The 18,076-nt window shown below is 40.3% G+C and overlaps 2 protein-coding genes across 10 annotated transcripts in view; both read left to right on the top strand.

Moving 5' to 3' along the window:
* Positions 1-4,448, top strand: part of LOC140374637 (protein MTSS 1-like) — a 37,357-nt gene extending 32,909 nt beyond the window's left edge. For 6 of the 7 annotated variants that reach the window (XM_072461574.1, XM_072461573.1, XM_072461570.1 and 3 more), the window contains 5 exons: positions 274-495; positions 1,080-1,340; positions 1,503-1,662; positions 1,750-2,004; positions 2,107-4,448. In XM_072461574.1, the coding sequence (XP_072317675.1) occupies positions 274-495; positions 1,080-1,340; positions 1,503-1,662; positions 1,750-2,004; positions 2,107-2,648 (1,440 nt within the window). In that variant the 3' untranslated portion in view covers positions 2,649-4,448. The remainder of the gene's footprint in view (positions 1-273; positions 496-1,079; positions 1,341-1,502; positions 1,663-1,749; positions 2,005-2,106) is intronic. The other variant, XM_072461575.1, reaches the window with a different exon arrangement.
* Positions 4,449-5,374: 926 nt separating this feature from the next.
* The window catches only part of LOC140374150 (transmembrane protein 65-like), a 33,145-nt gene continuing 20,443 nt past the window's right edge, over positions 5,375-18,076 (top strand). For 2 of the 3 annotated variants that reach the window (XR_011929073.1, XM_072460955.1), the window contains exons 1-2: positions 5,375-5,620; positions 5,832-6,161. Coding sequence is in view for 2 of the 3 variants with exons in the window: in XM_072460955.1 (XP_072317056.1) it covers positions 5,858-6,161 (304 nt within the window). In the remaining variant the exon portion in view is untranslated. The remainder of the gene's footprint in view (positions 5,621-5,831; positions 6,162-18,076) is intronic. The other variant, XM_072460956.1, reaches the window with a different exon arrangement.

Here is an 18,076-nt window from a genome sequence, read left to right as displayed (position 1 = left end):
CTGCATCATAGAACCACAAAGCTACTAGTCTAATCTGCTTTTAAAACACAAATGACAGTAATCAAGCTGCCCAAAAAACAATATATTAAAACCAGTAATAGTCAGTAATACACGTCAAGTAATCTGTTTTATCATTCATCACTTCATCACATTTTGTTCAGTGTTTGTTATAATTGATTTACTCCAATGCATTTTGTTTGTTTCTGTTGCTTTTTGTTTCATTTTCTGTTATATTTTTCTTTTTTGTTTATTTCTCACCCTTCACACGGCCAGCTATCCAATGGGTTCGATCACTGCAGCCCTGCGAGCTCCCCATACCTGCACAGTAACGGGTCGGGCTCTGCTTTTCCGTTTTACCCTCCATCATCACCCACCACCACCTCATCCCCGTCCCGCTCATGGTCCCGCCCCGCCTCGGCTCTGGTGCCAGAATACCCTCAATATTGTACTCTGGGTTCCCCCATGCTGCCATCGTCCCATGTCCCCAGCTGGAAGGTTTGTTCATGGAGTGTCTTTTTGTGTGTATCATGTGTATTTGAATGTTCAAATCAGAAACCTGTAGAAAACACTTTCCACAACATCCAGTCAACATCAGAATCGTGATCTTTTAGTTGCACTATTTAACTTTTCTGATGGATGAAATGTTCGGCTGTATGGCACTTCTCCATCTCCATGGAGACAAGCAACTGATGCCACAGAACCAAATTACAGGTCAAATCTGTGGAGAGTGGGCCTGCTCACTGTAAGAATGTACACTAACATATCAGTCAGTGGAATATCAATCAGTTAAATTATATTTGCATAGCACTTTCCAATGCCTGCCTAAAGAGGTGTGTCTGTAGATGTGACTCAAAAGATTGACAGTTGAGTTATGGACCTCGTGGAATAAATGTAAGCTAGATAAATTTAATGCCATGCTGTGAAACATGGCAAGTTACTTAGTGCACCTTTAAATATAATAATTAATAAGACGCCATGCACTGAAATGTGTGAAATATAATTTAGAATCTTATTCAGCCTACAAACACAGTAAGCCAAATACAATAAATTACTAATATTAATTTTGGTGTATCTCGTAGGACTGGGCAAAACCAGGACCCTATGACCAGCCGATGGTCAACACTCTGAGGAGGAAGAAAGACAAGGAGGCTCCACCTGTTACAGAGGCTAATGGAACTCACAGTGTGAATCACAGTGTGAATCACAGTGTGAATCACAGTGTGAACGGCTCTGCATCCACCGCCATGTCAGCGGTCTCCTCTGCTCCTGCGGTGCCTCAAACACCACAGCACTCGAGCTTTGTGGAGGAGTCCAACAGTATACTGGCCTTACAGCTCAAGGTACGCCGTTACCTGTGCTTTTTCTATTTTAATTATAATGATATTTTTGCCTTATTATGTTTCAGCTGGTAATTGCAACCTTTCCATATTTAACTATACTTACATTTAAGATTAGATTTGATCTGCCTTTCTGAACATGTCAATGGTTTTTTCCACTTTTAGTCTGGGGATTTCCTGCCACATGAGGAACTTGCGATGGCCTTGTCACGAAGTCTAGAGCTGGACACTCAAAGGTCCAGTCGAGACTCGATACAGTGCTCAAGTGGCTACAGCACTCAGACCAACACACCATGCTGCTCTGAGGATACAATACCTTCACAAGGTTTAACTCTTTTATAACCTGCTCCAACCGTCTTATTTTACACTTATATTAAAAGGAACAATATCAATAGCTTTAATTTGATTTTAGTTTCAGACTATGACTACTTCTCAATGGCTGGGGATCAAGAGGCTGAGCAGGCTGAGTATGATAAATCATCTACTATCCCAAGGAACAGTGACATTGGCCAGTCCTACAGGCGCATGTTCCAGACGAAGCGGCCCGCCTCGACAGCTGGTCTGCCCAGCACACAGGCTCCTTACCCCAGTCAGGGAGGCTATCCTCCTACACCCATGCATTCAGGCCATTATCAATCCAATGGGACTTATCCACCCACACCCACAGGTCATTATCACCTTTTATCAACTAAATTAAATTGCAGAATATACTGTGTCTGTATAATGATTTCTTATGGTTTTATTTATTTATTTATTTATTTTTTTACAGCTCCTTCAAATCAGGGTTATTACTCTGGATCCAGTACTCATAATGGCACATACTCTTCAGGCCATGGTCCGGTTATCATCACCCCAGGAGTCGCCACAATCCGCCGAACGCCGTCTTCAAAACCCTCGGCCCGGCGCTCTGCTTCTGTAACTGGCACAGGCCCGATTCCCATCCGCACGCCAGTCGTCCCAGTGAAAATCCCCACAGTGCCGGACATGACAGCGACTGTCAATGGAAACAGAAGCACGGAGGAAATGGAGAGAGGCCGGGGAGATGACAGCCCAGATTATCCCATGTTTGCTAGAGAGGAGCCCAACCCTCTTCAGATGGTGTCCTGGAGCGGCCAGGCCTCCACCAACCCTCCTGCCACAGCTTTGGCTAACCATCTGCACATGCAGAACCAGGCAGGGCCAGAGGAGAGGGCCGAAGAGCTGATGATAGAGTCAGGAGTAAGCGGGGGCAACATGCTTGTTGCTATTCGCAAAGGGGTCAAACTCAAGAGAACATTGACTAATGACCGCTCAGCCCCTCGCATTGCCTAAATTCAGCAATAAAAAAATCAGGTGACCTGTTTGAGAAGTGAACTCTTTATCCACTCATTAATGTGAGGAATCGGGTTAAAGGCTTCAGACAATGTATTTAGATGTGAAAACTAAGTTAGACTTCTGTAAATATGCACATGTTTATTTGCGTATCAAATGAAGAAGAATGCCTTTTTCACAAAAACAGAAGAAAAGGACACTAAAACCATCAGCCACTGTAGCAACATAACACAATTTTTGTTTTATTTATTATTTTTTTCTGTAGCCACATGTGTCAAGCAATGTTTCCTTTACACTTTAAGGTATATGTACACAAACATATGTTAACTCTCACTGAGGCCAGAGTTCACTGTCACTGGGACAAATACACTTTTTGTCCTCCTGCTGTTGCTGAGGGCAGAAACTGGGGCAGCCACAAGAACACAAAGTGCTAATTGTTTGACAGCCTTGCCGGAGCACTAGATGTGGGAGATGCCTTGGACTTTTGGCAGCTCACCAAATTGAACCGATGTTTAGGAGATGGCTGTGAAAAAGCCTTGTTATATGTCAGCAGTTGAAGTCCATCATGAGCATGGACGTAAAGAGCTGCGATTATTATGATACTGCTCATCATAATTTCATCAATAACGAGACAGTGTGCTTAAGTTTCACACCACTGACATCTTTTGTTTATGTTTATGTTGTTTAGTTTTCATTTTGTAAATACTTTTTGCCTGTTTCTGTTTGAGGATTAATGATCCTATTGACCCCTGAGTGCTATTTCTCTAGATGCTACACATCACAGATCTCTTACAATTATTACGTTGCCCCTGAACACTAAATTTAGTTTGCTTTCTACACACTAAAAAAACACATGTGACATAGCTTGTGTCGAGAACACAGCTTTGTTTTTTAAAAGAGACAAGCTGCATTTTGTGTATGTAGCATGGATTTAAGGAGTTTTGGTTATTTTTTATTTGTCTCAGAAACCACTCACAAAAGCAAGGCAATCATCTTATTGTTTATTTTCATGGAAGTTAACAATTCTATTAACTTTAAAGTTTCCGTATTTAACTTCAGACATATTCTCACTGGCCAGCATTATGAACATGGCTGGGCCAAACAGTTGTGGGAGTGTGGCCACTTCAAGCTTTGTGAAAATGTAAATATTGTTTAGCTAAACATGTCCAGTAACTCACATTTTAATTTATTTTCTTAGTCTTTGCATTGATCTGCCTTCCTCGCTTTTTATTTTTATACTTTTTTCATTCAGTGCAAGAGACTTCTTTTTACCATGCATGGACATTTGATGTGATCAGAACACTAACTTTTCTGCAACACCTGAGTTATATGTCCTTTATTTCAAGTGTTTCACAGATTTATGATACAGGTATATTTCTTATAGGTGTCTACAGATGCATTTAAATTAAAACCAGAACCCTTTTGAAAACAAAATTCTAAGTATAATTATATGTTTATTATATGCCTCAGACGTTATTGTAGTGGATGTGACACTAAAGGATGTGGTTTCTCTTTTAGACCTTTAAATATGACAAAGTTGTATCAGCAGTATATTTACACTTCTAGTAAAATTATATATTATATAAAAATACCAAATGTCAGCATATAAATGTCACCTATAAATAAAATAAGATTATAGTTTGTGCGGGTGTGAGGAAAATTTGTAATCTCTAGTTTAGTTTATGTCCTCAGAGGAGAGTTGAGCTCTCTTGTTGGTCCCTGTTCAGTTTCAATAAATATGAAATGTTATTTTTGTGTAATGACAGCCTTAGCAATACAATAAAACGTTAAACATTTAAATATTGTATAATTGTATTGTTTTTCCTGAAACCCTGGTCTGGTGTATTACTTTGACAATATTTAGAAAAAGGCTTCAGTTGTAGTCATCTGGACTCAGTTTGAAAAAATACCACTGAAAAAATACCACTTTGACAATATATTTCAATTCAGTAGAGGAGCCAGCAGGTGCCGCTGTTCTCCAAGCTTTGTTCTTATTTTTTTTCATTTTCATTATTTTCATATATGTTCCCCTTTCAATTCTACAAATATAACTCTTTTAAGAGGATATTGGCATATTTCAAACATTAACACGATGCATTTCTTTTTAATGTAATTTGAATTGGTTCTTTCTGAAACATTGACTCATACACGGGCTCATATTTTCCTCGGGTGTGACCAGAAAAATAGCTTTAATGCCCAACGAACCTCGCGACCTGCTGAGACAGTGGCATGGACACGCCCTAAAGGCTCATGTTCTATACCATAGGCCTTTTGTATATGAGCTTATATATTTTAAATACAAAAGGACAGTTTGTAAGTGAGGACTTTGATCTGGCAGGGTCTTACCACAGAACAGTATTAATATCGGAGTTCTCGATCTAAATTCTTTTATTGACAATGACTCTTGGATGAGAGTCGAAACGTCTATTTTTTCTAACTGAGTCCAGATGACTACAACTGAAGCTTTTTCTACTTTGATCTGGCCTGTGTGATTTAATTGCTTGTGTTGTGTCTGAATGAAACAATGACATAGATGTCAAATATCCCACAGTATATAGCCCAGTGTGTACTATTACTATGGGATGTAAAAGGCTGATATTCTCTGCGCGCTCGAGAGCCGCACGTGCGTCCTCTAGCCGCGCGTGCGTCCTCTTGCCGTCAGTGTTACGCACAGCGCACAGCTGCTCTGTGATTGGACACATTTCCCATCGCTTTCAGTTCCTCCCATCCGCCTCACAGCAGCCTCCTGTCAGCCAGAGGTTACACCAGCCGGGACGAGGCGCAAATATGTGATTTGGGCTGAAATATTATCAGTGTTTGGGAGTTTGCTAGTGTAGTTCGCTGTGAAATAAACCAGGAGATTTTAAGACATATGCTCGGGAGCAGCGGCTTTGTTCTGAAGGTTTGTTGTGGAGGCTGCTGGACGGGACAGCGGACCATCGACTGAGGTGCGTCCGATAGCACTAGTAAAGGTTAGTTTCCGATCTGCTGTCATTGGCCAAACTGTCACGCTCACGGCGCAAAATGCTCTATAATCATTGCGAATGTTGATTGCCGTGTAACGCATCTGTGACCTCTTCATCCGTTTGTTATTACGACTCGCATTTGACGTCAGTGTGGAGCGTGCCATGTGTTTAGCTAGTGTTGACTCGGGTCACTCTCACCTCTGTTCTCCTCCTCCAGTTTCCATCCTCGACTCTCCTCCAGAGATGTTTCCCAGCCTGCGAACAGCGCTGCGGCCCGCACTGTCCCTGCGAGCCCGGGCCGGACTGACCACGGCCGGACTCAGCAGCCACCACACCGGCGGCGGCGGGGCTCCGCTGGGCCACACCGAGCCGCTCGTGTCCATGATCGTGCAGCGGTGTAACCTGGGCACGCACCCGCTCAAGGAGCCCGTGGAGCCCCTCGACTCTCCCCGGGGGGCCAAGGAGTTTATTTATAGTCTGCATCCGTCTGAACGGGGCTGTCTGCTCAGAGAACTGCACAAGTTTGAGTCAATGGCGATAGCTCAAGGTGAGTAACATGATCCAATGCCTGTTCACCTGACATTACACACGCAGTACTACTACTACTACTACTACTACTACTACTACTACTACTACTACTACTACTCCTACTACTACTACTACTACTACTACAACTACACAGTGATGAGTGATATGTTGTGGCTATTCACCTGACATTACACACGCAGTACTACAACTACTACTACTACTACTACTACTACTACGACTGCTACTGCTACTGCTACTGCTACTGCTACTGCTACTACTACTACTACTACTACTACTGCTACTACTACTGCTACTACTACTACTACTGTAGTGGGGCGGCAGTAGCTCAGTGGTAGAGTGCTCGTCTTCTGATCCAAAGGTCGGTGGTTTGACTCCCTGCTCGGTCAGAGTGGTGCGATCGCAGCTGCCTCATGTGAATACTGCCGTTGTGTCCTTGGGCAAGACACTTAACCCAACTCGCCCCCCAGTGTCTGGGTGACTGGTTGGGTGACTGGTTCCTTGATGTAAAGCCCTTTGAGTACCTCGCGCTATAAAAATGTGACCATCTATTGCTACACAGTGATGAGTGATATGTTGTGGCTATTCACCTGACATTACATACGCAGTACTACTACTACTAGACAGTTTCACCACTACTACTGCTACTGCTACTACTACTACTACACAGTGATGAGTGATATGTTGTGGCTATTCACCTGACATTACATACGCAGTACTACTACTACTACTACACAGTTTCACCACTACTACTGCTACTGCTACTACTACTACTACTACTACACAGTGATGAGTGATATGATGTGGCTATACAGAGGAACAGAAAATGGCCCTCAATCAAGCTGGAAAAAGGAGAGGAAGTCTTAATTTACAAACCTGTTGGCCATGTTATTACATAGGTTGTTTTACTGTTATTTACCTAGTACATACCTGGTCAGTACTTTACTATTGTGTTCAGAAATGATCTGTTCTTCTGTATCTACCTCTGTATCTACCTGCGTTGCACCAATGAAATTTCCCGATGTGGGACAATAAAGGAATATCTTATCTTATCTTTAATACCAGACAAACCAAGCAGATTTTTGGATTTTCACCAATCTATCAATCATCAAAGACATTTAACAAGCTCTAACTCTCTTGTACTTGTCTGTAAATCTGATGTTACTGGATAATGTGCATTATCCGGGTTTAGACACACATAAAAAGTCTTATAGACATTAGGAGAGAGAGAGTGAGAGAGAGAGAGAAGTGGGTCGATCAATACAAACGCAGCACTGGACAAATGGAAGATGAGTGATGGTTTTGAGGTTTTACAGCAGCACTGTCCCCACACGCGGCTGCTCAGGCCTGTGGAGCCAACTGTGTCATAACTGTGAGATAGAGCTTTGCACCAACATCACTGCAGTTTTGAAAATGTTGCTCTATTTAGACATTTCACATCTTTACATATTTGCCTTCATCACAGATATGTCTGTAGTATAATTATTTACCACAATATGTTTGCCTGCTTGCTGTGTTATTTCTAGACATAATACTGAATAGCATTAAAGTGATATATTTCCAACGTTAAACACAGCACCAAGACAAGTTACAGGTCACATCTGTGGAGAGGCCATCCCGCTCACAAAAAGAACACAGGTTTTTCCACATAATAACACTAGTAATTGACAAAAATCCACTATAGATAAGTTTAATGCCATACTGTGGGACATTTCAGCTAAAGCAGTAACATCTCCATGGAAACAAGCAGGTGGGGACCCTCCAGAAAAGTTACATAGTGCACCTTCAAGTGAAATTTAGCTGAAATGAGTTCAAACCAGATAACCCGGTGAACCAGTGATGCAAATGAAATTACATGAAACTTAATATGTTCAATATCATATTATATTGTATATTTTTTTCAGTTGCCTTTAATATCTGAATGATCTGCTTCAGTAGTTTTAGAGACTCTCTTGACTCGCTGCTTTGAGCTTTTCTGTTGTGCGCTACAGTTTATGACATACTCGTTAAAGGATGCAACAAAGCAGTGCTAAATATTGAGTGTGGCTGCACCGTGCGTCGTGAACTGTACATAATGCTCTGTGAACTGGACACACATTATGGTACATACATACCTTCACTTTTGGCCATGTTTAATGATAATTAAACCAAAAGACACAATTTGAAAGGAGACTTATTACGCAAAATCAAGCTTTTATCCATGTTACAATTTTTTTTGTTTGCAAATGCATGTTTGAGTTGTTTTTATTCTCCTGCATTCAAGATGGTGGTGTTTCAAATATCCCAGTTTTCACTTTATATCTGGACAGCTGACTTCTTTTATTAAAACATTTTAGATCAATATTGCAATTTAAAATGTTCAAAACTTTAAAGTCTAACTATAGAGCAGGCAAATGCGTAAATAAAGTCTTCATTAAGTACCTGAATATCTCTCCCAGTGCTGTTTCTCATAACCCTATGCCTTTCACTGTGCATACGAGTTAAGTTAAAAACCTGACGTCCTATATTGTCCTTCTATCATGTGTGTCCTTTGTCTTTGACCCATCTGTTAATGCCATTGGGATAACACCTGTGGCCGCAGAGCAAAGCCGGCTCTTGGACACATTTCCAGATCTTCCGCTTGGTTTGGAAAGAAGCAGCTACAGTAACTGGGGGATTACCTGTAGCTTATTGTGCATTAGACTTTACAGCTGCAGCAGTTTCATATTTGACATTTGAGCAAGAGATCTACAAAGTTTTATGGATATATTCTCTCATTATTTTCCATTGCTTTGCTATCATACAAAACATAAAATTATTGACCTGTTGTTTCTTTCTTGCCCTCAACTGGGAGATTTTATGGCAATTTGCTATTTATACTATTCATTGATTAATTGTCAGTCAATACACTGTGTCGCTTTTGCTCCAGACAATAAGTCTATTAAAATGCATTTGTTCGACTAAATTGATCAGTTTTAGTATAGATAGTTTGGGTGGGAAGAGAAATACAATTGTGTCCGTCTTACAAATAGAAATCTTGGTTGGTGTAATTATTTCATTTGTGACTTCCTCCTCCACTCCTGTTTCGATTCCCTCGCAGTATTAGGCCCATGGCAGGAGAATTGCCGGAGAGGTGCTGTAGACAGAATCATCTTGACGTTGTTATTTGGCATTTCACTGAGATCTTTCACGCCCAGCGAACCTAAAAGTGCATCATTATTTTCCGGACACTGGGAGATGATTGCACTCACACAGCTTCTCCAGCACATTCAGACTTGGGCTTTTTCCTCACACGTAGCAAAGAGAAGGGAGCAGTAATTATTATCACTACCAGAAAAGTTTCGTGGTTCACCTTTGACAAAACTAAACAAAGACTGAATTTTAACTAAACCAGTGTAAGGCAAGGCTAAACGGTGACTTAAACCCGACACTACACTAGGCCTAAATCAGAACTAAACCAGGACTTAACCTTGAACAAACATGGACAAATCTCGGACTAAAACCTGGACTACGGTAAACACTTGTTCCAGTTTGGTCCTGGTTTGAGCTCAGTTAAGTCCTGATCAAGACTTGGTTTGGAAATGTTGTAATCTTGGTTTAGTTCTGGTCTAGTCCAAGTTTAGTGCCAGGTTTAAATCACTGTTTAGTCCAAATTTTGATGTGGCAAGTGTAAACATAATGGATTAAACAGGACTAAACTTGGACTAAATCTTGACTAAACCAAGACAAAAGCAGGACCAACGATACGTTCAACCTTCAACCAAACTGGAACTAAATCTGGACCTTAACTGAACCAGGGCTCGAACAGGACCAAACCAAATCCATACCAAGACTAAACTGGGCTCAAATCAGGCCCAAACAGACCTTAAATGAGACACAATCAGCAACCACTAAAGCTGCCCTTAAAACTCAAAACCAAAGAGGCCTTCCTCATATTTGAAACAATCACATAGTTTTTCATGTGATTCCCGTCTCCTGTTGATACCTCTGTTGCTTCTACGATCACTTTTCCAACATTGTGCAGCTCCAATCCTCTCACAAAGCTGAAGGACTGTGATGAAATGTAGACGGAGGTCATTTGGCAGCGGGCACAGATAAGCACAGGGCACCCCTGCTGATTTCCCCGTCAGCGTTCCCTGATGCCTCTTACTCCTGCGGGATATGCTGGCGGCTGAACCGGTCTGTCACACGCACCTGAGAGGGACTTTTTTGACGCGCTTATCATCATCCATCATTATTCCACTCAGATAGCACACGACACCCGGAGATAGCCCACTTTTCCTTGTCGTTTATGAGTTGTAAGAGGCTGCTGTCACCCTTGGCCTGGCATTTCTCTGCACTCCTTTGGCTGTGCTTGAATGCCTTAATCTAGTTTGAAAATGTTTTGCTTCTACGAGACACGGGTGGCATTTTCCCACTAAATTAAGTCTCATTTTGTTCCATTACTGTGCACTTCAAATCTTAGAATGAAGAATGAATGCCCTGCAGGATTTTATCTCATGTTGTACCCAGTTTGTTATTCTAAGAAAGAAACACATCGTTGCCAATAGCATAGTATTACAGTCTATTCGTTATTGAATCACATAATTGAAAAACTTTCTTTTCGTTCCATAAATTATAGCTCATATAATGTATTTTGTTGCTCAATGTTTATCGGGTATAAATATTCTTTACACTAGTAGAGTAGTCACTTTTTGACCGATTTAGTGTGAAATAAATACATATAATATATAATAAATCTATGACTAACTATAGATATTAACTTGTACTTTGTATGTTTCACTCGGCTTTTATTTATTGTAGAGCATTTTTTTTACAATATTCTACATTTAGAAAAGGGTTTATTGGGATTCTCCTGATTTAGCGTTAATGTGTCATTTGGCGTAAAGTTTCACTATTATTGTTTATCGTTATATTTAGCAGTATATTTTCTGTAATACTAACTATAACTATGATAATACTCTTAAGTCACTTTAACTGCTACTTTTAGGGTATTTATTCTGCCAATATGCTGCTCTGTTATGTAACCGGGGTCATAGCCACTTATTGTTTGTAAGAGTTTTTATTTTCTTGCTTTAGATGATTTTATTGCATGTTTCTATTCTCCTACTGTGCATTGCAGCACTGGAATTTCCCCATTGTGGGACAAATAAATCTTATCTTATCTTATCAAAATGTATTTTAGTGACAGGCCTAATTATGAATTGCAAATGAATCTAATCTAGTGTAAATAAGCGTCTGACTTCAATTGTAGTTGTTATTGCGGCATGCTCGGAGGCAGGAGGTTTACTATCCCTCAAAAGAAAATCCAGAGAGAAATTCAGTTAATCCATATTGTAATTGCATATTTATTGATTAATGCATGCAATTAGAGCGAGGCCAGTACAACTAGATCTCCATAGTCCTTTCAAATGAGTACGCCATGAATTGCAAAGTAATGTTAATCTGTAAAACTGCAAGGCGACCTGCGACACTTGCTCCAGCTGGGCCTCCTGTAAGACTCAGTGACGTCTACCGCACAAAATGAGAAGAGGAGATGAGATGGGGCCAGTTCGTCTCTAAGAATGCAGGGTGGAAGTGTCTTATTGCTGTTTAGTGGAGGATGACGACCTCTCTGACCCACAAGGCTGCAGGCGCCGTATACAATTATCATTCACACCTCTCGCCTCAGTGTTTTCACCCATACTGCTTTCATTGCGTTCTGATCTATTTATAGTAGACTTCCATAATTTATGCCGCATTAGAGACTGAATTGGAATGAATGTTTAACACCTACAATAATGTGCAAAAGGTTTGCACATTATTACAGGTTTAAGAAAGCGAGGAGCAGCATAGCATTTCATTTGACTTTGGCCGTGCTTTTAATCAGATTTTAATCAGGTTTTCAGTCATTTCTAATAATCTTTATTGACAATATGCTTGCAGCTTTTCAATAGAGGATTTCATAGCCAGTCCTCTGTCAGTACTTGTCGTCTGAGGAAGAAATGGGACTCTTTTTACTGTTCGTTTATTTGTTGAAGGTTTACAAAACAGTGTCCTCTGAGTAATTGTTTACTCTGTTAGTGAATAATGGAACCCAAATTGTATGCAGTAGAGCAGTGGTTCTCAAACATTTCACTTCAAGTTCCATTTAAGTCAACATTTGGCTCTTCGAGTACCAACAGATGCAGTAGTCCAAAACAAAACTAAACCTGGTATGCTTTCCATTTTCAAACACATAAAACACAGAACGTAGAGCACAACAATGAGGGAGAATGAAGTTGGGACACATTTTGTCCAGAAATAAGGACTAACCCAAAAAAGAGGACATACATGTGGAAAAACTGATTCTAAATTACCGTAAACTAATACCGCAAAGTACCTCGAGCAGCACGTGTACCACAATTTAGAAACACTGCAGTGAAATGCATGAAAACCACTAGTGACGGGCAACAGATTTTATCACTTTTCTTCAAATTCTAAAGTCAAAAAATAAATAAAAAATAAAACACAAAAATACAAACACATCAAGGAACATGTTTTCTGGTCTCACCTCACACAGTTTTCCCCCAACAGTGGCTGATGAAATTTTACACTGGAACAACACAATTTCAGTCCACTTGTCAATGTGTCAATCATTCTTGTAAAAATACAGACCTCACAGCAAACTCTCCGCGGATGTAGTGAGCTTTCCTGACCCACTCTTTACTCGAGGTGATTACATGCCCCGTCTGCGGATTCTTCCTGTCTGTTTGTGTATCTGTTTATGTTCACAACACGCCACATTCATCACGCCACTAAGTGTACGAGTGCACTTAGCTCACAACCGAGCCTCTCTCATTAATAACCAATCACTGTCCACCAGCCAAGTGGATTTTAGGCTTTAGTGGTTTATCTCTGGAATTGCTGCACGGGTTGATTTCTTTTAGTGTCATGCCTCAACCATCCACTTCAGATTAAAATATGTCAGTGGTTTTGTAATTGAGAGAAATCGACTCAGCAGTTTACTATGAAAACCTGTGTTGTGTGTTTCAGTGTTCAGTAATTAATTCATTTTCTAGCACTGGTTCCCGTTAGTGACTTTGGGCCTTAGTACACCCTGGACAATTTATTTTTTTTTATCCCTGAAAGAAAGGTTGATATTGTTATTGGATCAAGACTATTGTATTGATGAATGAGTCTTTATAATCTGCTCATTTTGAGATACGGATAAAATGTACTAATTTCAAATGTCTTGTTTTGGATGACAATATCCCTTAAAGTATTATCTTATATGGCAGAGGTGGGAGAAATCGTATATATTTTTTTGAGGTATGCGAAATTCTGATTTAGTTTTTGTAAATTGGTGCATTGTTGACTTGTTGGTCATATGAACATTGGATATTTTACACGAATCAATCTACTTTACAACGTATTTTAGTGGCGAGACTTTTCCCTCGTTCTCCATTTAGACCAACGACTTCCCGCTGTACCGGAAGTGCCATTACAACGGAAGTGCTGATCACGTGGTAAAAAGAGGAAAAGTGGGCGGGGTGGAATAAGGTCAATACTTGATGCCGATACTTTTTCAAAATCTTGCAGGCTTAACCAAAATCCATAGATTCCTGCTGTGGCTAGTCATTTCTTCTTTATGTTTCCCAGGGCAAAGAGGTTTTAGCTGAGGAAAAAGTAATTGCAAGTGTAGTAAGGGAGCGCACATCTAAAATCAGCACCGCGTGTGAGGCAGCGCTCGTCCAGTTGGAAGGATAGCACCAATTAAAGTCTGGGAGGTGGGAAATGTGCCTCTCTCCTTATGGTCTATCAGTCGTGTGAAGCGCAGACAGATGGATTAAGTTGTGTATTAAATTATGCAGCCGCAGTCCAAGCTGCAGATAAAATTACCCACAGCAGGAAGCCATATTGAAGGTGATTCAGTTATTCAGTCATGATCAATGTCATATTGTCCCACTTCATTGAATGGATTTTTTTTTAAACCCAATTTATGTGTTGATTTTCTCATGTTTCATTTGTGTTTTGAAGGTGAATGATATGCAGGAGGAGTTACCAAAAAACATCACAAACCATAAGCCATAGAAGAAAATATAGACTGAAAATATAGTTGTCTTGTCTAAAAGCTTACAATTGCTTCAAAGTTGTTTATAGAGAGACAAAAATTGCGCACATCGATCTTGGATTCTGCCTAGTACAGTTCTTGCTTTCTGGGCCACTGACAACATGGAGTTTGCCCATTTCTGACAAGGAAAAATGTCCTTGAACACGGCTCAAACTAGTAATTCCCACTCTGAGACAGCCGAGGGACTTCCACCTCACATACATCAAGGTAAACAGGGTACCCATGGGTTTTCCCTGTATAAATAAATAAATGAAACGAAAATACGAGAAGAAGTAAGGAAAAACTCAAATTGAACCACCGCATAAACGATGAGGACATTTATTCACAACTTATTGAAGATGTTCTTTGCCATCACTGAAACATTTCTTTAGCCTATGCCTATGGTAAGAGGGCAGAACTCGTCACCTTTAAGTGGAAATATGGATTCGTTCTACATTTAACGTGTGATGTTTACTGCAGCTATATCCACTTGTTGTTGCTATAGGCTGGGTGATATGATCCCCCTGAACCTATACTAATAAAAACATGCTTCTGCCACCACAGCATTTGAGGTGGATCTCCAAATGATTAGAATTCAATACCTCAAAAAAAAGTTGATTAATTGCCCAGATCTTGTTGTTGAAGAGCAAGCTGTAGACACCCCAAAAAACGTTTCCAAAACTCAACACCGTGTAGTTCGAACTCAATCTAATATTCAAAGTAAGATAAGATAAGATAGCCTTTATTTGTTCACACAATATGGGGAAAGGTCGGTGTTGCAACGCAAGTAGATACAGACATAAAAGAACAGATAACTTATAGGAAGCTTTAAAAAACACTCTTAATAGAAAAACTCTTATAAATAAAACTCTTGTATACAAAAAATGAAAATAAAATAACATAAGACAAAAATAATAATAATTAAAGCCACGGTAGCGGCGATGATGGCTCTTGCCTTCCCGCGCGACCGCCTTCCCGCTGTTTTCTGCTGCGTTTTACGGCATACCAAACGAAGCTCAGTAATTCACCGTTGATGATTGCGTAGTTTGCAATTCAAATAGTAGTTTGTCCTGACAAATTGCAAGATTGTGCTGAACGCAGACATGAGCAGGGAGAAAGAGAGAGAGCCTCAGTGACCCGGGACTTTTCATTGATGTTCAGGAGATCAAAAATACCCGAGTTGTGGCAGAAAGAATTAAGTCTAAAGAATAAACCCTAAAGAATAAAGCCTAAAGAATAAAGCCTAAAGAATAAAGTCTAGAGCGCAATCGGACAACAAACCTTGGACAAGTATGATTTTGAAAAAAAAAAAAGTCAAGCGTGGCGGTGCCACTTTGATTCGACATGGCTGACCTACTGTTTATCATAGAGCGATGCTGCCAGGTGTGTTTTACTCGTCAAAGGTCAGAGGTCAAAGGTAGCTCTATCACTGTCCCAAGTCTCATGTGCCTAGGCCAAAGATTAAGCGTTTCATGTTTATTCTTTTTTGAACTAGTCGGCACTGTTGCGACGAGCGTTCTCGCAACCTCCATTTTATTCTAGTTTGGGCCGAGCCGATCGCGTCTATGTCCCATATGTGACATTCATCAATGTTCAGGGGGTCAAAAATGCCAGAGTTTTGGCAAAATGACCATGAATAATAATAATAATAATAATAAGAAACCTGGCAAGACTCGTCGTATTCCATTCCATTCCATGGCTCGAGCCAATAATAGTGGCAAAAGTAAACACTCTTATTTACAGCAGTTACATGCACATGAATATGACTTTATTGCGTATGAGTATTGCACATGAATATGACATTATTGCGTATGAATGGTATTACACATGATTAAGTCAGTAAGTAATAATAATTGTACTGTCATGTGAAATGATGTGTTTTTTGCTTCAGTGGAGTGCGTTGCAGAGACAGATGTAGAACCGCTGATATCAATACAATCTGTCAATCCCACACCACATTTTGTCAGTTACCGTCCTCTGCTGCTCCAGACATGGAGCGTACGAAATAGCACAGCCAAACGGAGCACGGCCGGTCCAGTGTGGTTTTATTTTAGGTAGACAAATGTCGCCCCACCGTGCATTTCCCAGGCTAAGTGAGGACAGCTGTTTGCTGCCGAACGCGGAACCTCATTTTGAGCTTGATCAATAATGAACCCACCAACTCAGAACGAAGCGCAGCCAATTAACTGCAATTAGCTTTGTCCTGGGGTTTACAGTCTGCCTCACAGTAGCTACAGCTGAGAGCAAATCCTATTGAGTTTTGTGATTATATTTTAGCCAACAGCAGAGTTATGTCCTTATGGGAGTTCACTACACATAAATAAATGTGGTAATACTTTTTGTATGCAGTTCGTGCTGTTTATCTGCCATCCAAAATCAACCTCATAGAAATACCCTGTAGCTAGAGGTGAATGTCACTGTCTGCAAGTTTGTCGACTTTTTCTAAAGCCAGCATATTATCTGTTCTCTGTCTCGCAGATCTTTCTTTGGTCCCTTGTGTTTATGCGCTTTTCTTGGATTTTGAGTATAGTTTTTGAGTCGATTTGGTTTCCGGCTCCCCTCGCCGCGTAATTGGCTCTTGGGGAATAGATTTGTCTACTCATGTGTCTTCCTGCCATAGAAAGTTCAAGAAAATAGTATTTTCCTGGCTTACAGTTCTAGGCATCATAACAGTCATGCTTCCTTTCTCTATATGTATAAACAAATCAATATTTAATGCATTCAGTCTCTTTGACATAGCTCATTATATGCTTCAGCGGTGCGAGTGTTTTGAGTTGAGTTGTGACATTCAGGTGTTCTATGTGAAAAGCAAAGAAGTCCTTTAGGCGACAGTTTTTAAATTTGTTGTTTCACGGATTTTCATTGGCATTTTTGAAAGGGGAGGACGGGATAAAAAATTATATTTTATTTTCCCATTATCAAATCACATTTCTACCATCCAAAAGTCGGAGTTGAATTTAAAAATATTTTTTTTAATTCTAATTACATTTCTTGGATTCTTAGAATATAGGCCCATCTCCCACCTTTCTACATTATCTACATAATTATATTTATCAATGCAAGACATTGAAAATAACCCTTATTATACTGCGGTGCACAAAAATACCTTCAATGTCATAAACTGTTTAATGGAAGGTGGAACTCACAGAGATCAGACAGAAAGTAGTCCCAGACTAACAGCTTCTCAGAAAATGAATCATCCTGTGACCAAACAAGTCGCTTTGATAAACTTTATTGAGTCTTGACAGGAACACAAAGTGTGCAATGAATGAAAATGTCTTATTGACCAGCTTAAATTTGGCCACAGTGATTTGATCCAACGGCGCAGTAATTTTTCACACGCTCGAGTTGTGGACACGCAGCTCAGATCATTGGGACAAGTAGCGTCCGTACATTGCGATCAGAAGAGAACCTGTGACTCCAGACGAGCTGGACATGTCCACATGAGGAGGACTTGTGCTACTTAAATGGCAACGACAAAATTATTCTGATATAATCGGTCAAGAAGCGTATTCTTCATTTCCTCGTTCGAGCACGACGAGTTCAATGAATGAGAGCCCGAGCCAAAGCCACGCCCACCCCGCATCCTTCATGTTAATCTACCGGTTGATCTCATGGATCTATGGTCAAGCCGTGAGTTGCGAGAGCTCTCTCACGTTCGGACGAACTCGGGGTCGTGCAGAAATGGTCGGAGGTCGGAGATGCTGGTGCAGAATACATTTTTTATTTTTATTGAGGTTTAGGCCCAAAAGACTGCAGAAAATCCGCGAAAACAGGAAAAAAATATATATATATTTTTTTAGAATCTCCGTTTTTGATGTTGGCGGGCTCGCGAAACAACTTATTAAAAAAACACTTGCCTTATT

The sequence above is a fragment of the Eucyclogobius newberryi genome, unplaced genomic scaffold, assembly GCF_026437365.1.
Source record: "Eucyclogobius newberryi isolate DKJ021-1_F unplaced genomic scaffold, fEucNew1.0.hap1 SCAF_3, whole genome shotgun sequence".
Lineage (NCBI taxonomy): Eukaryota > Metazoa > Chordata > Actinopteri > Gobiiformes > Gobiidae > Eucyclogobius > Eucyclogobius newberryi.
This window is presented reverse-complemented; position numbering and strand designations above follow the sequence as displayed.